The sequence below is a fragment of the Diorhabda sublineata genome, chromosome 5 (genome assembly GCF_026230105.1).
Source record: "Diorhabda sublineata isolate icDioSubl1.1 chromosome 5, icDioSubl1.1, whole genome shotgun sequence".
In the NCBI taxonomy this organism is placed as follows: Eukaryota; Metazoa; Arthropoda; class Insecta; order Coleoptera; family Chrysomelidae; genus Diorhabda; species Diorhabda sublineata.
The window spans coordinates 27,256,554-27,280,134 of record NC_079478.1 but is presented as its reverse complement, the minus strand read 5'-3'; the positions used below and the strand labels follow the sequence as shown (position 1 = coordinate 27,280,134).

The window sequence follows — 23,581 nt, the reverse complement described above, 5'->3', positions numbered from 1 at the left end:
CAAATATATTCTTCATAACTCAGAGATTCGATTCCGTTATGTACATTCTCAACATTTTAACTTTTAATAAAGTGATCTTTATTTTTAAGAAAAAGCGATAACCAATCTGGAGAATAGAAAGGTCATTTGGTTTTTAACGAACTTGCAATGATCTGTACATACGCCTGATTAAAGTAATGAGTGGTTTTACTGGGCCGCATTTCGGACCTTCATATATCATATATTAGCTTGCTCACTTTGCTCCTTATTTTGTTTTCCCCTTCATTTTCAACTTAACTTCTCCATTCCTTCAATTAAGGATTATTTCTTTCATTTCTTTTTCATGTGGACACCTCCAATTCTATTTTGTATGCCAATCATCGCTAGTAACTATTCGAAATTTCTGTGAGTAGAGTAGTTTCGATGTTTGCCTAATTCCATTTTTCCCGAAGAATTTCCTCCTCTGTCTTTTGTTTTACGTAATTTCCTTATCTTTATATTATGTTCTTCATAATTAACGGTTGCTCAGTTCATTTTCTGTTTTTAGATATTTTAGTCCTGAAGGTTTCTTGTTTTGTTTTTTCATATCATCTCCTTTCTGTATTAAATTGCTATTTACCTCATAAATGTCTACATTTGTATTGGTTATAAAATTCACGAAGTCAATAGTAAAAAGCTCAGTTAAATTTCTTATAACTTCCGGAATTTCCTCAATCAATTAATTATAATGCAGAAAAGGACTGAATTTCTATTATATAGAAGAGTACGATTTCAAAATGCTGTTTTCAATGACATTAGCTAACCTAACTAATTTTGTAATTTTTGGAAAAAAACTACAGGTAACGAATTAGTGCAGGAGGTCCTACTCCATGGCCTTCAAGATTTCCTGATTTCAATTCCGTTGTTTGACATATTTGGGGACGATTGAAGCAACTACTTTACATAGAAAATAATAAAAACCGACAACAATCAATTCAGAGAATACCCTTTTGTCATACTATTCGAAGCGATGCCGTAAATTAATACGGCTATCAATAATTCGGCAATCAAAATGTGTAGAGGCTGTTTGGGTTCCATTTTGCGAATCTACTTCAAATTTTCATTTTGATGCAATTACTCTATTTTTTTTCAGTTTTTATATATGTTGCCCGTTATTGTTTTCTGTTGTTTATCGTTATTATTATTCGATATAGTTTGAGTTTGGTCAAAAGACTCGAAATTTATAACGTTCCTTTATAATATACCTTATTATATGTACCACAACTTAATCTATTTCTTTTTAATCGCAATACATAGTGACGATCTATATTTTGAGATACAAAGAAACTATAAGGTTTTTAGAAGAATGATTCTATTAAAGTTTAAAGTAATGATCTCCTATATCAATAGGCTGTAGTTACCAAAGCTTTCACAACTCAGTCATCTTTCGAAATACTCTCAGAAAATTATGAATTTCATTATTCATTCAACAATGTACTGTGTATTGTTTGACAATGTATTTTGGCGATGCAGAATTAACCTGCGAATATTAAATGACCTACGAATATTAAATGACCTACGAACTGCAGTTGACCATTTTGTGAATAACCAGTTTGTGGTAACTGCCCGTTGATCGTTTTTTACATTTCTTGTATCCATATAAGGCTCTTGAGGAAGGAATATTATATAATGGAATTTTTGTTTTATTACTATTCTAGAAATAATTTGATGTCAACCATTATTTAAATTTTCTAACGTTTCGCGCAATTCTACTCGCCATGCCTTTTAGAAATTGTAAATCATATGTGCCTCCCTATAAGTAGCAATTTTCTCACGTGAAGATTATCATGTGAAACTGAATTCATATTTTAGCATATAGCACACACTATTGATAGATACCTCTTTAATATTATTCGATCATATGTTCCCCATATCTCTCTCTGTTGTTCACAGTAATTGAAATCATAACAACTCTGCCTCAATACCAAAGGAAGTCTGTCCTCCTATAAATTTCCCATACCAGTGAAAGATAGTTTCTCGTGACGGACTTATAACACAAAATATCCGTTGTAATAGTTCAAAACGTTGTTGTTCAATTGAAATGAAATTAGCGTGTGATAGCGAAACGATTCCAGTTCGACACTATTTTCCACAATAATAACTTTTGCCTATTTTTCCATGAAGATTACTCACATATTGTTTGATTCACAATTGTTTTGAAGTCAATATTATTTCGTTCTCATATGGCGAACAAATGATTTTCTGTCTTCTTAATCATGAACTTCCTACACTATATAAGTCATTCGGTTTTCGCCCAAAAATGTTTTTGATTTCAAATAATATGGAAAAACAGAATTAAATTGTATCTGACAATATCTAGAGATTTCCTTTGAATTCATTTTGACCATTAACATTTTCTCTATATTCAGAAATTTCTGATCATCCTAAACGCTAATTTAGCTTAATCTAACTGACTTACAATTAGATCCATTTCGCTAATGATGTTTTATAACAGTCGCCGTAGCAACAAGTGTTCAGTGAATGGATATTTGATACCTATCTTAGACTTTTAGATCCAATCACTGATGAGGTAAGTTACGTTCAAAAAAATTATCGTATCGAGAAAATACGATTGAATTTTTAGCTACATTTTATCACATGATGTTTAACAGGATCATATTTTTGAAATAATAGACTTAGACACTCGCTTTTCCAGATTTTTATACAACAGCGCAAAAAAATAAATGGTTGCCAATACCACAACTAGACGTATTGTTTCCTTAAGATTACATCTTTATTTAAGTCGATATCGAATAGGCACATTAATGAACAAAGCAATATAATTGTTTATATAAATATATATATATATTATATATTGTTTATATAAAAGTTTATAAACTACTTGCTATATGTAGAGAAGAACTGACAATAAAATCAGTCGTGTGTGAACGTATAAGCTTCAAATAGCCCACTAACATGCCAAAATTAGTTTTATGCCTGAACTGATACTGTGTTCTTCCGTTTACGGTAGTATATTAAACGTAAAAATTACTTTTCACAGTTCGTTACTTCTCTAAATAACAAAATATTTTGATAAATAACATATTATCCGATATAATAATAGTTGTTCCGTGTCAACAACAGTATATACAGCATTTTTTAAAATTTATTTTGAGGAAGGCCTATGATGTTGTGTCATGATGTATTATCGTGAAATGAAGATCTAAATTGCACAATAATAAAACTCTTTGGATACTCCACCTATAAGGAGAAATGTAGATATTCAATCACTCATTCCAGATCTAATATTTTATCCACAAAAAATGCTACAAGACGCTTGATTGCTTGATATTGATCATAATCAGACTTATTTGGAAATATTTTGCATAGGTATTGTCGTCAACGTGAAGAATGTGCAACCTAAAAGAGGTGGTAATATCGTCAGTCACACCTGTTGTTAATGGCGTAAGAATTGACATAGTCAAAAAAATAACTATTGAGAAGTTTTGTTCATTTTCGGCCACGACAGATTCTCTTTCTGGAACATCGTAGTTGGATTCCAAGAAATTTTGTTAGAAAGAATTAATAGTCTCGAAATATTTCCAAAATTCAGAGCGGCGTCAACTACGTAACACCATACCAATCCAAGTACCCAAAAAAATTTTTCCCTATCGTAGGTCTCGCTGCCATATAAGAAATTGATAGTGAGCAGTTACTTCAGATGTGAAGCTGCGATCTCCATAGGAAAGTCAGTAATAAAAAAAATTCTCCAAAATAATACTTCGAAATTTCACCTGGAAGATAGTAACAGTGTCAGTGAGGTGATTTGAAAATATTTCATAACTATATAGATTCTAGATACATAATTATTTGGGAATTTATACTGATATTCCCACTCTTTGGAAACGGCCCTCTCTCCATATACCGTTTCTCGTTCCACGTCCCCAGTTTGATATTACTTTTGTAGGAATAAAATTAAAACATCTGTATCGAGTATCTTAAATTAACCATGAAAATTTGGTTGAAATTAACATATTTCAATGAATTTTTGGAATGTTTAGTATTATTTTGCAAACAGTAGTAAAGACTGCTCTCAAACTATCCTGTAGCATATGTAAAAACTTCTACGTGAAGCTCTCCACATGGTGTTTTTGATCTTTATAATCTATCATTTAGTCACTCCTTCCTCCTTTCCTGAAAAAATCAATTTAGTTACGGTTCACCTTGTTGTTAGTTTATGAAATTCTCTCAAAAAATCAGATTATTATCCGCAAAAATTCGATTTCTCAAACTAGTTCTCACCATTGGATCTATTATTTTTTTGAAACAAATATAAGTACAGCTTATTATCCAAATTTTCCTCAATGAATACAAGTCCTAAATACTATTTTCAAAACAGCAGTTCAAATGTTTAGTTACGTTGGTGGTGGTGAATGATTGTGGATGCTTCTACTTCTTATTTGGTGCGCTTCTTCCCATGATGTCTTCTCGAATATCCCAGAGGAAGAGCATTTTAGCAATAAGTGGAGTGGTTTTCTGTCTGAGACATTTACCATCATGCCCATCATCTTGAGGTCTTTTGTTGTATACCGCTGGTCAGTAGTCAACCCGATTATCAGCCTTAGATGATTTATTTCGAGTTAGCTGAGTGCTACTGTCTACCAGTAATTTGAATTATCCTCTTTAAAAGGTTTTGTTGTATCTTATACCAGTGGGTCCCAGCCATCTATTCGGAAACCTTTTTGTTTCTAATTCTATCTCTTCTATATATTAGACTTTTAATAACACTATCGGTTACGGGAATCAGGTCAGCTTACTCGCAGTAACAACACTTTTCTTGTCTGCCCTTGCATTTTCCCTGACAACAGAATGTACAGGTACCCACACAAACGTATAGTTCACGGTTAACACCTTTTGAAACTGCGCGTTTAAGTTTGTTACAAACTTACAGATGATAATCACCTCCACGATTGTCTCAAGTGTTTGACGTTTATCACAGTAGATCAGAATGTGTTTGTTCCTATGCTTATGGTTGATTAAGTATCCAATTCAGGCATAAATTGTACATTCACTGATTGAAATACTGTGACAACGGAGCCAGTCTTGAGAGTCTCCACCATTCTTGTCGCTGCAAACGCTACAAAAAGCTGCTGCTATCTTCAATAGTATCTTTGAACCATGTGTATACAAAACGGGCCGTTAATTCAGGATATAAGGATTCTCTCTAGATTCTCCAGTCTTTGTATCAATTTCACCTTTCAAGAAACAAGGAAATTTGGTTTTAAAGCTGGGACGATCAATATTATCCTACAGTGAACTTTTCAAAATTCCTTGTTCTTTAAAGCAGCCGCATCCTCATCTTTCACCGCGCTTCAAAGTCCTTGTAATTAGGGTCTAATTCCAGTTTTCACCGCTAGTTTTTCTGCTTAGATCACCTATTGATGGCACTACATCAGTCGATCAACCTTATCAAGGGCTTTGACATTAATTTTTCTGTTCAAGTTATCACAAATATATAGACAATTTTTTACCGAACCTGCCTATTAATGTGAGTCATCCAGCTAACCCTCTTACTTGGTGTGAGATCAAGATATCGCATTTCATTTGCGGTTTGGTTTAAATATCGACAAAACTCCCATAGAGAAATTCGTCATTTTCGGGAATAGCACCGTCTCAGTCTACTACGGACATAACGTAGAAGTTACTCCTCCCTTCTATTTGAAATCGTAGAAATTGTGTCTGCATTAGAGGGTTGATGTAATTTATTTGGAAACAATGTTCAACTTGTTGATATAGCTTGATAATTTATGACCTTTCTCAATTCTTTTATCGTTTGTACTCAAAACAAAAACATCTCTCGTAACTGGCAGTAGACTATATGCTTAATATAAATAAAATCAACCAAAACTTTCTTCCGCTCGTTATTTTCGTCTCTAATTAAATCATACCTCAATCATGAATTCTAGAAATTTACAATATTGTAAGACTTCACACATTTTGTGTGGGTGTGCCAAGAACAGAATGAATTTGATTCACGACATGAAATATTTTGATTGAAGCGTTCCATAACAAATTTCCAGAGCAACAATAAATTATTTTTCCTCTTAAAAATGTTACGAGATATTTCCAAGATATTTGCTTTCAATAGAATACTTACATAAATTATTGAACAAAAACAGTGAAAAAACAGAAAATCTGAGATTATGAAAATATACTCGAAATTTAACTGATAAATAAGAAGTATATAATTCATAGCTATAAAAGTGGGGCGTCTGACATGATCGTGTCTAGAAAAGTCATCAGTCGTATTCGGTGCTTGCTTGTTTTACTTCTCAGTTTGTCGTTCAAATAAGCTACCAAGAGATGTAAGAGCTAAACTTTTGACTAATACAAGAATGGGTCCTTATTTGTGGTTTTGCTGATGCTTATCCAAGTCTGGCAAAAAAATCAGCCACGTCATCGTTCTTGTTGCTCGAGAGACTGAACACCCAAATGATGAGTTATTACTCGTCAGCACTCCAGAACAAGCCAAGAGCACAACGTTTCAGTCTCTTTCGCTTTTTTAATAGATCAACATTTTAAGGAGATTGAGATTACTGTATACTTATGGCGTCGGTTGAGTACCGCCTGTCCATATTGAGGTAACTGTATTTCTTATTTATTTATTGAAGGTGAAGGTCCTCCAATGAATGGAACTGTATTTTCAAAATAACTGGTCTATTTTCAACTTATACATTTAATAAGACTTATGCTATTAGTCCGGTCAAATTTGACCAACAAATAATAATGAAGCTACATAAATTCCGATCAAGCTGAAAATCAGTAGAATTGTTCAAAATATAATCAGAAATAAAATTTTCAAATCACCTATCATTCTCAAGGGTAAAATAACAATTTTCAAAATGTTTGGAAAACAAGATTTAGTTCAATGTGCTGAAATTTTTAAAAACAATGTTTCCACTCGACAAGAAGTTATTACCAACAGCTTTCACTTTTTGAGCATGTATTGAGCCGCGAAAAAACTACCTTCTTAGATAAGTATCGATATGCATGTTTAGTTAAAAATACTAAAAGTAAAAAAACAAAAAACAAGTTCGGGTATATTAACAAGTTCAAGTGTGGCTTGATTATCTGTTAGACCCTACAGACTGGGGTTAGGTTAGTTGGCAACAATACGTTAGAGCCCGTTCATACTTTATTTCTACCGTACACAATTTTCTGTAATTGTATAAAGGATTTAGTGCTAAAAGTGATTGCAAAAAGTCTGACTGTTGTGTTCTCTGGTATGTACACCTTGTCAAGACTCTAATATTGAATTACCAACAGTGGAGGATCCGTATGTTTCCAACAAGGCGACATAAAGAAGAACAATTCACGACTCGTACGATTGAATTTCACAACTTTTTTTAAATATAAATCGCTTTTATCTTTCCAATCTCTGCCAATTTCCATTATTTTGCAATAAGTTCAAATTAAACATGATCGCAACAGACCCGTGGAATAGGCCTTCTGGGGAAACTACCTTAACAAAACGCGATAATTACATTACCTCATAGGTGGCATGCTTTTACAACTTTTTAAATCATTATATCTCAGAAACGATGACTCGTAGAAAACAAAGTGTTACTGCATTTTTTGTAGATGATTTTATGATCTACAATTTATGTTTGAAGTAGTTTTTTTATAAAACTTACCTTTTTGCTGAAAATCAGGATAAACTCATTTTTTTAACTTGGACCTTGAATAAAATTTTTTCCACACAAGGGAATGATGGAAAACTCTGAAATTTCATTTTTAATTATATTTTAAACAATTTTACTGATTTTCAGCTTGATGGGAATTTATGTTTTACTCACTAATTATATGAAATTGTTATAACGAATTATTAATTGTTTCATCATGTATACTCTTTCTTTAATATATTTTTCCTTGCTTGTAATATTATCAACAATTAATTCTAATTATCTTTTAGCAAAAAGATACAAAATTGGAAAGCTGTAAACAAAGGATACTTCAGATTACAGTAATCGTTTCCATGTTTTCATGTTTTCATTTGCAAGATTTTCATAATTCGGAAACTTCTATCCATAATATCTAGTTAACCTTTCAAACCACCTTCCATTCGGCGGGGATTAGAACTGGTAGCAAATAGCAAGTTTCAAAAATCAAAATTAAATTATACACATCACACATTTTTCTATTGATTTTGAAAATTTTGTATGTTCTTTTATTTCAGCTAATTCACTAATTGATCATAATTATTTTATATTGAAGACTTATGATGGAAAATAAGTTACTGCAATTATTATTACCTGTTTTTTACTATGTCTATAAAATATTTTTTTATATTTATAGAATAGGGACATCAGCCAACCAGAGATTTTCATTTGCGACACCTTTAAATGATAATTATTACTTGAGAAGGCCTAACAGAAAAACCGATTACAAAGTTTTCCACAAAATTCCGTCATCATCACTACTACTCACCAGCTACGATCCGTTCTATAGGTAAGAAATAAATTACTTGATTAATTTTTTGTTGTCTCCCATTCTTTATTTCTCTCATCTAACTTCCTTGTAAGTTTATTAACGTGGATGTTCTGTCGGGATATACAATCAAAATAAATAGATATTTTTTGTATCACTGGAATACATACAGGGTTTTTCTATAGTGATATATTAATTTGCTTTGAGCGATTCACTTTTTAAGTTTAAGAAGAAAATTTCTCATAATCTTCTGTGTTAAATATTGTTGATGAGTTGTTAAACTTTGAAGAGAAATTTACTTATAATACAATACAAGAATCTGTTTGACAAGGCCTGTACGGATAATATTACAGCCTCGTATAATATGATTTCAAAGATTCAAGTTCAACAAAGTATTTATGAATAATACTGATTCTAAAACTCCATACATAAGAAATTTGCAGGATTGTATCTAGGTGATTTTGTGAGACATAGATGTAGAGATTCGCATGCTATTCAACGCTCTATAAACACGTTATTAGAATCGTTCCATACAATCACAGCAAAGTTTAGATGAGAACCATTATGCATGGACCTCATAAATTATTGTGAGGAGGACAGTTTCGAGAAAAATCGGAAATTATTTTTTAGGAAATGTAGATTTGTCTCAACGTTTAATCGTACAGAAACGAAAACTGACCCTATTAAACTATCATCGTTAATGACAAGCCATTATTTCCTAAAAGTTCTGTTCAGATGGGAATTAACTTGGAATAGGGGAAAATATATCTGCCCATATGTGGTTGTTATAAAAATGTGCAATATCATAGCACATTTGAGTTTTTTTTTAAATTAAGAGGTTTCAGAACAATTACTTGAATAATGCTGAACATTATTCATATGAAAAGTACATATTAGCCATTTCAGTATTGATAAGGACAGCCATTTTGGTAAACTCAACATAACGGAAGCCTAACTGATAATAATCTTATATTGAGTTTCACTTAGTAACTATAAACATTCCGAAGGCCACTTAGAATGGTCTAAGGATTCCTTGCCTTGAACAGAGCCTTTATTGGATCCCTTTGTTGTCCGTCCGACGATCTCTTTTTAAGACACTTTATTTCGGAAATTCGAGTTGATACTAGAACCTCATAATAAAGATACCGGCTTTTCTACCACAAAACAATTTTGATACTCTCAACGGAAACATGATGTATAGGGTATTTTATACCTTGAACTTTGGAATTTGAAATAATACCATCTTATACTACAGGAATTTCTATTGTACAGTATTTTGTCATAAGTACATTGAGTTATTCTAACCTAAGAATAATTTACACGTTTTTGTAGTTTCTTAGTTTTAGTGGATATGTGTATGTCTCACAATGAAGAACATATTAAGAGATTTTGAAGAATACGCTTGATTATTCAGTTTCAAAAACGGAAACTGATAGCTTCAATGCCATTAATAACAGTTGTGTTATATCTCTATACAATTATCAAAGAATGCAAAGAGTTGCAAAGAAAAAAATGATTGCCATAATATACAATTATTTCAATGAATTGTGTGGAAACAGTAAAGATGTATTACTATTCATAATAAAAGCTGGAAATAATCACCTCTATCTTGTTTAAATTTACCAAATTATAGAATAGTAGGCTATTGCCACTTCGACAATTTATTTATCGTGTTTACTTAATGCTTATTCAAATTGTAGTACGATGATGTCAAATACTGTTGTTTTGCATTTTGTGTTCGATATGACAAATTGTAATTCTCGACAAGCTAGATGTCTTTATGATGAAAAATACCCGCAACGTATGACGCCTGAGCATTCCATATTTTCACGTATTCACAACCGCTTTACAGAAACTAGAATGTTAAAAAGAAATTCTACCAACCTTGGTCTTTTCCGAAAAGCTGGAAATCTAATTATCAAACAAGGAATTTTAGATTAAATTGATGTTTATCCGGAAACAGCAACTATAAAAATACCAACACTCTAAATATCAGCTATCAATCTTTGTTGCGAGATTCAAAAGAGCAGCAATTATATTCTCATCACTCCCTCAACGAGTTCAATTTTGTTAATGGTTAACATTAACATTAAATAATGTATTTTACGGAAGAGGCATATTTTTCAAGAGTATTTATCATAAATTTTCACAATAATCACGTATGGGCAGACAAGAATCCCCATGAGATTTCAGCGCACCATTTTAGGAATATTTTTTCAGTGGATGTGTGGATTCGTATTGTAAGAGATAACTTAATTGGGCCACTTTTTCTGCCTCAGCTATTAAATTGAATTTATTACACCAGTTTTCTCGAAAATCATCACCCTGAACTGCTTGAAGACATCGCTCTCAATGTCAGACAAAACATGTAGTTCACGCCGATGGTGCTTAGTTGGACTACTAGGCAACATATAGATGCAACATATCCCAAACGTTGGATTGCTCGAGGAGGGCCTCAACATTGGCCTCCTAAATCTCCAGAATTAAACTCCTTAGATTTCTGTTTATGGGGTTAACTTGAATCATGAGTCTACACGACACTGATATTTAATATCAACGATTTCAAGAATCGTATTCTAATAGCGTGTGATATCATATGAAATAAACCACAAATCTTTAAATGTGTACGTTACTCCATGACACGTAGGCTACATTCATGTATTTTGACTAGAAGTGGTTATTTCCAGCATGTAATATGAATTAATATGAATTTCATATTTCACACCTCCACTATTTTCCACTCAATTTGTTAAAAAAATAATAAAACATGCTGTTTTTTATCTCTTGAGCTATTGGTTTCGAAAAAAAAGATTTGAAAATGAATAATATTTTTAAATAAAACAAGGATTTAAAGTTATGAGTTTAATTCATAGAACTTCGTCTTGAAATAAGTGCTGGTATGATATAAAGAAAAGTATGGATGGCTAATAGTGTTTCTTCTGAAAAAAAAATAAATTTTAGTCACCATCTTTTGCAGGTGATATCTTGGTTAGGGGTCGGCTTAGGAGATTCTGTTACAGAAAAAACCCATCTTAATTTCATACGAGCAGTCACCCCCTGAATTTTGTCGCATGAATTAAAACACACCTTATGCTTCCCTAGTATGGATGACATTGTTGTAAGAGGTATACAAATAGAAAGACAAGTCCTTTTGGGTAAATTGCGGAAATTTGGACATATACTAAGAAAAAAAGCATAGAAACTAACAGCAATAATAAACATAATAAATTTATACGTATAGGAGTCGTTTCCATTGACGTTCATAAATTTTTCGTAGGAATTTGTTTGACTTTTCCTTTTTTTTCTTGCTCTTTAACAACTATTTCAACTGTGTAAAATTACACTGACTGCGAAATTCTACAGAAAATGACAATGAAGAGCATACTTACAGAAGACATACAGAAATTATAGCGTCACAGTGGCACACCGATAATGGTCCACTTCCAAAAATTATGGCGGTCCTCAACTGAGATCAAAAAATATGTCGTTATCACTAAACTCAAGAATATTTATGGAACATACAATTCATTTTATAGGACAAACATGCTCATACATATCTTATTGGACTCACAGACAAAAATAATAAGTTGATTTGTATTGAATAATTATTTTTATAACTATTTGCATGTTATTAATATACTGGAGAGTTTAAAGCATCTGTGGTAACGTATTTGCTTAAGAGCTCCCAAATCAGTGGTTATTTGGAGTTGGATATTCATTCAGATTTAGTTTACATACAAATAACATGTTCAGTTGAAATGTGATCAAATTACATTTTTCAATTAAAAGTAGTTACAGCAAACATGTTCAGTACCCCAAGGATATTTATAAACATTGAATTCAGTTTCCGATATAATTATCCTAAACAAACACGATATGTTATTTTGATATTTACAAGCTCTATATTATGAATTTCTATTTACCTGTTTTTTCATTCAATCGTTCTATACTTTCATTCAATCGTTCTATACTTCTCTCTTTTCTCTTATCATTTTGTTATGGGCTCTTTTTATAAAAAAGGCATATTGTTCGAAATATTCTATCTATATTTTATTTGGAACTATTTATAAATAAGCTTGACATTGAAATAATTCATAGTTATTCCATGGATATTCTTAGATTTGGATAGTATATTATGAAAGGAAAATGAGAACGTTTTGCGAAGAATCCTAACAGCTTCTTGTATATTGATTCTAAGCTGGATTTATATATGAACAAACTAATGTCTCTCTAATATATTAAGATCAGCCGAAACAAACAACAACAAAAAATGACGTTTTATGTTAAAAATATCTCTTATCTTAGTTATTTCATTGCTCGTCGCAGTTCTGTCAGTTTTAGAACAAGTCAGAAGAGAAATACACGAAAAGGAACCATAGAGGTTCTTTTACTGAAAACAGTTAATGTTTCGTGAAGATTGTTTTGTTTCCCAAGCAAGTCACTCAATTTAAGGACTTTTCTTCTCATATTGAGACATATTGTCATATTGACATTCTCAAACTCTTCCAGCGATTTGCAAAAGAAAATTTGTATTGCCATGTCACACTTATCTTCAAGGGTGACAGGCTGGATGTTAATCAAATTACATGAGCCCTCTGGAGGAGGTGAGCCCAACCTCTCGAATTCCAAATGAAAAAGATATTTGGTTTCGAAGTTCGTTTAAGAAGAGCATCATTGAGGTTTTCTACTTTTTGAGAAATGTAGTAAAATAGTAGAGATACATCAAGTATGTTAAAAAATTATTGAAAAATTACTTTTATAAGAATTCACGAATATTGTTGATCATTTTCTAAGAAGTGATAGAAGCTGCTCTCAAACTTCTATCTAAAATTTTGTCTAAAGTTCTTATTAATTCCTGTTATTGACTGTTGCCATCTGTCACAAAAAAAGTTATAGATACATAATTGATAAAATATACAGGGTGTTCCCGAACTTGATGCAAATAATTCAGTATTGTGTAGATGACATGAAAATAATGTTTTGGTAACAGAATTTTTCTCATGCGACCCCTAGTTTCTGAGTTATCAGCCTTTAAAGTTGCGAAATCAGGACTTATATTTGAGAATAATTTCTAAATTATACATTCGAACATTATGAATTTTCAATGGATGATTACATATGCCCATGTAGTCTGTTTGACGAAAAAAATGATTCTACACTAAAATCTAGAAGCCAGAGGTGGCTTTTCCCAATAGTTAACAATATGGTTTTTTCACAAGAACAATTTGTGTGTCTAAAGGTAGTAAAAATGAATTTTTCAATCGATTATTAACAAAAAAAGACTGTTTGTTCAACACGATAAAATTTATAGTTTAGGAGATATGTAGATTTTTAGAGCGTTGTACATGCCAAGGAAACCGTTCGCCACAAAGGGACATTTTGAAAAAAATTATCATAAATTGTGATCATTCATTGAGAAAACAATCAGATATTTCTAATTGAACTGGCTACTATCGAACATCGTGTTACTTACATAAGGAAAAATTGGAATGTAGAAAAATTTTGTTGGTAAACCTACAACTTCTTGAATAAAAACAAAAAAGGAACTATAATTAATGTTTGAAGTTGGCACCTTGCACTTCAACACACTTCCGGAGTCTACGGAGGATCTTTCTTTGTACTTGGAAGGGCATTACAAGATTCTGTCTTATAGCGTCAACATGAACCTTTATTCTCTCAACCATTTCGTTCCTTTTGTTTACCGGTGTTGTATATACCAAGCTTTTAAGATATCCCCTAACACAAACATTTTATTGATTTCCTGGGAACGTGGTGACTATGTAAATAGACCTTCCCTACCAATCCACCTATTAGGAAATATGTTATTTTCTATTTTTTAATTATCAATCTCTTTTTTCTTATGCCAGTAATATGATCTTCGATAGTATGTAATAAAAATGTTTATTCATTTATGCATTAGTTCTCCACGCTACTACTACATCAATACTCACAATTACACTGAAGCGTCAGAATGTCAGAAATTCTAATTCCACGGCAGAATCACATGTTGAATTGAATTGTTTCTATGATTCGTATATTTTTTCTTACAGCCCATTGTTGTCCCGACTGGATGCAATCTTTCAACAATTAGGCTTTGGAAACAGTAAATCTTCTAACACCGAATTGTGTCGGGAAAGACTCATTTGTTTGATGTACGCCAATCCTGCCAAGTATGCACCTTACAGCAATTTAGTTTCAGCACAACTTAGCAGGTAATATTTTTCATATCATTCTATTATTAGTAATAGTTTCGAACTAATTGAAATATGGAAATACATAGAAAATTAAAGTTTATTTGAAAATTTCCGTATTACACATATATCCTAAATATAATTTGATAGTTAATAACTTTCAATTGAAGGTTAATTGACCATAATATTGGAGATGATTAGCTCATAGAGTTTATATCACACTATTGTGTGAAAGACGTTCATGATTATAAAGCAAGAATTCGAATAGAATACACTATAGAAGTATGACATATTATTGAACGTTTTTTTTATTTCTGCTGACACATTCAAATTTTTTCATAAAATTACAAACAGAAGTAATTTTAGTATTATACTGAACGCATCGATGCGCTATTCACAATTATTCTGTTTTTTACATACAGTGTCTGAATGCGGCATTTTGGTTATCAAAACGCGCGTTAGACAGATTTTGTTGTTGTGGTATTGCAAACAGTGTGTTCAGTATAAATATCACCAACGATTCCCGAAATTCCATCTTAATTTGAATATTAGGGGAACAAATTAGAAATTGTTGACTTGTATATATAACATATCAACGGCCGTATTCTGAACGCACGCACTCAAATACACGAGTTTTGAGGTTACATTAGATAGCTTGATTCGTTTTGAATTATTGTTGTATGAAATACACGAAAGATTAAAAACTAATTAGTTAATTAAACAAATTAATGGTCTCAATAATTAATAATTAATAATAAACTCATCATCAACGTTGATTATTGTTATTAATCGTAGTTTCCATAAATCTGGAACAGATGGCGCCTTAAGCAAATTTCTTTACAGAGAACTGTAAAAATTTTTCCATCGCACCTCATAGATGGCGCCACACTCCAAAGTGATATATTTTCTAAGACTACACACTTTACATGTTTTATTTTGTCTACACCACTTAACGTCGCTTCTTTCAAATCATTCTTCATTTTGTCTTCGTTGCATACATTACTTTGAATATTTTTTCTTTACTTCTAACTTACAGTTATACAGAGAACAGCGAGATTAATTCACATTAAAAATTCAATTACTATTATTAGTAATATGCCACCCAAAAAATCCAACCTTAATGCCCTTAGAAAGAAGAAGATGTGCACGTGTTGAAAAAGCTCATGATTCAGTCGAACAGAGAGCAGAAAGAAATGCAGCTCAAAGAATTCGCACAGCCGAAGTTCGTGCACGAGAATAGCGTGATAATCGTCGACAAGAAAATGCATTGAGAACCAGGGTGGCACATCAACAACACATAGATTCCGCGCAGTAACATGTGGATCATTTGTTCGTCCTAGATTTAATTATGAACCAGACATCAATTACCCGGCTGATTCCAAAGTTACTATTGGTGCGATGGACAAAATATGCAATTATTATCAGGCGTTAAAATTTCGCAATGAAACACCCTGCATCAGGAAAATTTGTATTGTCACCACTCCCTACTCCCTACACCAACTGAACCTTTGAAATCCCTTCTTTCTGGCATTTCCAATGAATCAAAATTATTTTTGCGTAAAACACGAAAATTTAATTCGTGCTTCCAAAAGACGTCGCTTGGAGCATCCAAAGTTTGTGATTTGTCATCTGATGGTAGTAATTTTGAGACAACATTCAAAATTCAAGGCCAGGTATATCATAAAATTGGATCATTGATGCTAATGTCGAATAAAGATTCAAAATTTCTTCAGATCTATTTATGGGCAATTGTGAAGAACATGTAACAACTAGATACCAGTATAATTTCATTGAACAAGCAGCAGAGAGAGCAATTGTATTATCATTAGAATTATTTCAAATCACTCAGCCAAAGCAACACGCAGCCGGGTGTGCTAATTTAAATATATTTTCCAGTTTTATCACATTTTATTTTGAAGTAATGAGATCCTTCTATTATCGTTACTAGAAGAAATGAACTAAAATGAGGAAAATTACATCACGCTCCTCCTCAATATTTATCACGGCATTAACCATGAAAGTTATTGTATTCACCTCTCACAATTAGTGATACCAAGTTTTCCAAATGTTAAAAAGTCAATACTTAATCAGATGGGAAAGTTGCAAATTTCCCGCTATCCTCCGGAAACTCCAATATGTAAGCGTTTAGAATTAATGCAATCAATTAAATATTGTAATGGTCAAAACGATCTTATATAGTGCTCCGTGAGAAACGCTTAGTGAATTTATTGAACAGTAAATATATTTAAAAGCGTCACTATATGGAACCAGAAAAGCAGAATGTAGTACTGATACATATTCTATTCGAACCAATGTCATTAGATCAAAATAAGTTATTAACTATCCAAATAAGTCAATTTTAACTAAAGTTATTTGGACCGACAACGAGTCTAACAGAATCATTGATACGTGTACACATATTTGTTTGAGTTCAAACACTCGATAATTGCATTATCGAGTTACACGATTAGGCAAAAATGGTCAGTTAACACTTGTTAATAATAGTAAATGATAATTCCCAAAACAATTTCATTTTTTCTTTGTAGCTGGAAATCATTCCTTTCATCTTTTTAAGTGATTTAGTGAGTCTTCTCTTCTCTAGTTTTCATGGTCACCAATTTTTCCTAATTTTGTACAAGATAGGTATTCCAATTCCTATAAATCTTGATGAAACGCAAATCTGATACGTCATTCAAACCACCCAATCAAGCAATATCTCAAATAGCTATGGTCTACGAAGAAATTCAAAAAATTACATAACCTTTCTCGAAAACTACCTTATTGCCACATATTCTCACCTTTTCTCTGGTCGGTGTAACAAGTTTTCTTGGGTTTCCCTGTAACTTTCATTAGCAAACTGGCCAAATTCCACGCCTGATAGCAGACGTACGCACATATATTCAAAAAGTGCGAAAAAAGAGGAAATAATCCTATAAATCACCCAGCCCCGTAAAGGGAAATGTTTCTAACATCAGGGTCATTCCTATCCCACATGAGAAAGTCCCTTTTTCTCTCAATAAAACAGTCAATTGGACACTCTCTCTCGCACCCTCATATAAAATATTGTGTAACGAGGAACTTCCTCACTAACTATTTAGACATCCCTCTTTTCACAACTCTTTATCTTTTTGTGTGGGTTCTTTCAAACCACCTGAAATATTCTGTGTATTTTCAAGATTCAGATGTTTCGTGCTCTATCAATAGAATCCCGATTTTCGAATATACATTCTTATTGACGAAAGCTTTTATTGCTACCGTTTATTGTTCTTAGTTGCTTCCTACACATATAGGAGCATAAGCTTCTGCAAAACTTTCTAGAGTCCAATTTTATTCTTTGAAATCCTTGGTCATATTCAAAAAAACTTAGGACTTTATCACCAAATACATATGGTTGATTCAGCTTTTGGGTCTCCAATTTTGCAGTCGATATTTTATCAGGTTCCTCCTGGTTTCTAGCCTTGTGTAATTCAAGTATTCATGGCCAAATTTCAGAGTTTAATTAACTAGTATACTGTCATGTTTATCTAGTTACAGTATTACCGAAAAATTTTATCGGTTTTTACCAATATTTTCAATTTCTTCATTCATTTTTTCGTCGTGGATTTGATTATTTAACTGTGATAAGATAGATAAATTGTAAATTCCTATATTTAATTTCAGTGTCATCACCGCTTTATTTTCCTTTTCAATCATTAGAGGTGAAAAAGACAATGGATATTTATGGTGATGAAAAGAGTTGTTAATATATATAATTCAATTTTCCCATCCAGAAGTAGGTTACTGCTCACGTTTTTAATATCCATTATCACTTTACGCTTTCCTCTATATCTCTAGTAATTTCTGCATAAATTCTGAAATCAAATTAAGACTTTCTGTCAACAATTACTCAGATGTTATACACTTAAAGGTTTTTTATTTCTTCTAATGGGCCATTTTGCGGAATAAACCACAGTTGGGAACAATAATAACTACATTTAGAGCTTGTGTAATATTTTAAATTTGAAATTAAAGTTAATGAAACGTTAATAACTGGTATACTTTCTTATCACATCCTACACAACCAAACAATTCCTATGCATACTTTGAGTAAAGTTGTTGCAGAGTATATACAGCTTTTTGATCTCAAAGAGTTACATAAGATGCCTCAGCTAATTCGACCACGTGACTATATCAGGACATATTGCACTGAACTTCAACACCCAACAGGCAAATTAGCGAGGCTGGTTATATCTTATGTCCAGACAGGACCAAATCCTGAGACGTAGTGCCAGCCTTTTTTGTAAATACATCAGACTGGTTTCTGTTGCACCCACTCCTCTCCAGTATTTGGGTAACACCAGGGTGCTATCATCAGCGAAGCTATAGATCGGATTTGCAGTTTTGACGAGTTGATGAAGAGATGTATACCTGAGGAACACCATTATTGACAGCGACCTGAAAGTATCGATTTTTGAGAAAGCCATTAAGCCAGTCGATAATTGGAGACAACAAACCGTTCGATCTTAATTTATTTAGGCGGTTGACATGCAATACTTTGTCGAAAGCCTTTGATATGTCCAGTGTGATATGGGTATTGTCCATATTTCTCTATAGCTTTAGTTCATTCTGTAGTTGTTGGGAAACGTTTTTTTTTTCTTTTTTTTTGGATTTACGACAGTGCAATATTGCAATCTGTAGGAGAAAGGCCTCTTTCATATGATAAGGAAAAAAGTTTGCGTAGTGGATTTGTCAATTCAGCTGCGCATTTCTTCAATATGAATGGTAGTATTCTATCGGGGCCAGGGGCTTTCCTTTTAGAATTGCCTTTTAAAATGCAGTCTAATACAGCATTATATCATCAATAACTTGTTACACGCAACTATGATTCCAGTAAGAAGTGGAAAATACCTCCCTCAACCTCAACTTCGTCACACGGATCAGCTCCTGTACTGCTCTCCTATTTCTAGGCACTCGGAAAATAGTCAGTACCCGAATATGTTACTATTGTGAAGCCATGATATTTTTGAGTTGCATACTTGAAAGTATTTTTAATGTTCGAATTCTATGAAAAAAGTGACGGAAATATAACTTACTACTTTGGACATGTCCGAAACTTTCCACAGACTACTCGAATCAATTAATTTTTCAGCTTCTATTATCTTTATCCACATTAAGCTCACGTTTAGCCATTATTCAAAACTAAAATCGGAATTTTCAATCACAGTTCACTGAATAAACTGGATTTGCCGAAAGGATATTGAAAACACAAATTATAACTTTAACTAAATGACTTATAAATTTGGAAGCAGAAATTTAATCAGATCAGCAAGTGGAAATTCATTGTAAAATACATACAAAGTTTGGTAGAATTAAACAGTTGGTTATTTTAAGTATGAATTCAATATTTATGAACTTCCCCCCGCGGAGTAGATTATTTCCGAATGACATTCAAATTAATAATGAATCGTCGTTAATTTGTAAGTATTTAAATGTACTTTCTCTATTCTGTTACTTCATTCATTACCAGTGTGAGCGATAAAGGATTTATTCAATGCGTATCTCAAGATTCCTAATTTTATCCCATTACATATGGATAATTATTTAATTATCATATAAGGCACCATTAGTAGATTGTTTCAGTCTTTTTTTCTTTGGTTTGAACTGTCAAAAATCACTCCTAGTGAGTATGCTGATCTGTAGTTGTCACCTGAATTTCCTTCCCTTGACAGATATCTCAATTTATTTGATATGTATCAAATTTTTATTAACAATGATCCTATTCCTTTTAAGATAAATCTGAGTATTATGTAATAATAAGAAATAATTTGGTTATCTGGAGTGTACCCAAATGGAGATGAGATATAATTTGGAATAAGATGTTCATCACTATTTCAAAACTTTACTCACTATTTTCTCCCCGAACTCAATACTCAACCCTTTTGTTATTGGCTGCATCAAGAGCGACAAATGAACAATATTTTCGCAATGAATAGCCCCACAGCAATAACAATTGTTCTTTATAAGATTTCTACAGATCTGATTTAGAGTCATGTAACAGTAGAGGTTTGTGGATATAAGGTAATAATATTTTGCTTCCTGTCTGTTAATATGCAGAAGAAATTGAGTTAAAGAACAATGAAAAACATGAAAACATCAACAAATAATCAGCTTTACTTTGATAATAGAATTTGTAAACAAAACGGAAGATATTAAATTCAAAATTCTCTGGAATAACTGCGTGGGGTCTGGAATTTACATGCTTTTAGCAGGTGCGGTTTATTAAGGGAAAAATATTTTGATTGTAGGTTTGGAAAATAATCAAAATCAATTCGAAAGATAGCCGTAGTATTTTTTGTGTAATCTCTATATTTTACTTTGCTCCAAGTAATTTACCAAATTTATTTGTTTGCTCTTCGTTAATTCGGAAAATATTTCATTGAATATCAATATTAAGTACACCTCAATGATTATTTTGTCCCAGTCATTCTATTGTTTATTTTCACGTTAATCAAAAGTAAACAGTAAGCTCTGGGATTACATTGTGCAACGAGAGTTTGTTTGTACTTCTTATTTTCTCAATATATCATGGTCATTACTTTATTCAGTAAGTACCTGAGAATCGGTTGAATTAATATGAAAAGTAAGTTCTAATATACACACATTCTTATTATAAAACATTCGGAAGGCATTTTACACAAAACTTCAATACTCGCAGATATACCTTCCTTATGTCTACTCATCATATCCAATAGGTATGTTGATGATAAATTCTCGGAACAGAAAAAAACTAGTAAGAGGTTTGTTGGAGAAGTGAGTTTGTTCTATAGGATATTTTGAGTTATTGAACAGAGATTCTTTAACGATGTAAATCGTATGAGTACTGTTCATAGCTATGGAACAACAGTGGTTTGAGATGGAAGGTGTCTATTTCTGGTACATATTTCTTTCAACCTTCAATGAAGACCTCCTCCCACATTTCTCAGGCAATGTGAAGAAGTTAAGCTACTCATAGTTATATGAAATTTTCTAATTATTTGGAATGCTTTGACAAAATATTTTGCAGGAATATTTGTGATATTATTATTATTTCTTCTCTATTGTTATCGACCATCAATCTTTGTTTCATATTATATCAATTGATAACATTCAAACGTTGCGTTGTCCACAAATTTCACAAGTTGATTTATTGTATATATTTATTTGCCAATAAATCTATATCTGGATTTAATAAAAACGTGCTGTGTCCCCGTTAAAAGTAATGTTCAATCAGAGTGAGTTTTTTACTTGGGCCATTTTCAGTTCATCCGTGCTTAGTCTAACTCACCAATAGGATTGCTTGTTTTCGTCAGATGAATTTGTTTTCTCATTCACTGCACTACCTCACTTTAGTGTTAATTCTTTATAAATGTTCGTTGTGCTAACTATTTAATTATTATCATTATAAAGTCAGTATTATGAAATTTGATTATTGAAAATGGATGACGCATCAGATGGAAGTGTTCGTAAAAACCAGAAAGAAACAAGTAACTGGAGGTAAGAGAGCTGTAACTGAAACTGAAAGGTAAAAAAGCATCCAAAAGTCCACTATATTTTGGATCTTTGAAACGTAATAACGAGAGGTTTTTATCTATAAAATTTAGGCCTACATACTTAATAGATTTCAAATAAGACATTTTTCATTGATAAGTCCGATAAGACTGAGCAGGACAATATTATTTCAACATTAAAAGGGAACGCCTCAAATATCGTAGGCTTAGGTGAGTTGAACTAAATAATCATAAAAAACATATTGGGAAACACCAAATTTTTGCTACATATTATTCATCCACCAAGTACGTAGCCAAAATAAAAATATTTATCGAAAATTGATGCTAGCAAACTGATAAAAGAGGGGGTTATCGGAAAAATTTAAAAAAAAAACGAAAAGACACTAAGAATTTATCTAAGCTATTATCTTTTTCTAAAGAAACTGCCTGATTTGTATCTGTATATGAAACAAATTCACATACAAATGAAGAAACAAGAGAGTTCAATTGAAAGAAAAGTAGAAAGAAGCATTAACTTTGAAGAAGTAAAAAAAATTAATAATAATAGCAAGAAACTCGTTTGAAGGACGACTACAGATTTGAAAACGAATATTTTGTTTTACAAAATCCAACTAGAAAATGTAACAATAGATCATGTTATTAATGAAGAGAAAAAAAAGAACAAACTTCTTATCAAGATAATCAATGAAAAGTAGGCTATATACTACCTTAAATGGTACAGAATCATAATTTTTAATATGTCTACAGGCGATGTGAAAATTGCTGAAGAAGAATGTAAAAGGTGTGATTCACATTTTTAAAAGAAATAAGAGCTCATAGTGATGAGGTCATTACTTTCCATTTCAGTTTACAATATTTTATACTCATTTGTGACCTAATAAAAATGTTTATTCAAAATTAGCTTCATTCGTCACTATTTCATGCAAAACAATCTTTGTCAATTTGTTTCTTGCAAAGTGTGCGTTATCCAATTTATTATTCAATTTTGATTATACTTTAACTATACTATACACATTTAACTATTTCAAAAATGTATCTCATTGTCAAAATATGTAGGTACCTAAACCATATAGAGTATTTTTAATTACAAAAAATTGAAGCAGAAATATGTTATATTCAATTTTCTTTATTTCTAAAAAGTAAATTCATCTGGACAAAGCATTGGAAGTACAGGAAATGAAAATTATTGTATACAAAATTCGCGATATTTGTAATGAAATTTTCTGCAAACAATGTTTATTTAGCAAGTCATCTGTTGACAATCTCTGATCTTCAAATTTTTCAAAGCATGCGAAAACCATTTTTTCTGCCAATAAGATCACGACCACAAAGTTTTTATATTCCAAATTTATGACTTTTAATTATAAGGAAAAAGGGAAACGATAGTTGTTCAATATTTCTGACAAGTTCCGATGCCAA

General features: G+C 31.9%; 1 protein-coding gene across 1 annotated transcript in view; it reads left to right on the top strand.

The window, feature by feature from the left end:
- The window catches only part of LOC130444160 (uncharacterized), a 45,141-nt gene that overhangs the window by 5,763 nt on the left and 15,797 nt on the right, over positions 1-23,581 (top strand). Inside the window, exons 3-4 of the mRNA XM_056779201.1 lie at positions 8,314-8,466; positions 14,496-14,657. Coding sequence (XP_056635179.1) covers positions 8,314-8,466; positions 14,496-14,657 — 315 coding nt within the window. The remainder of the gene's footprint in view (positions 1-8,313; positions 8,467-14,495; positions 14,658-23,581) is intronic.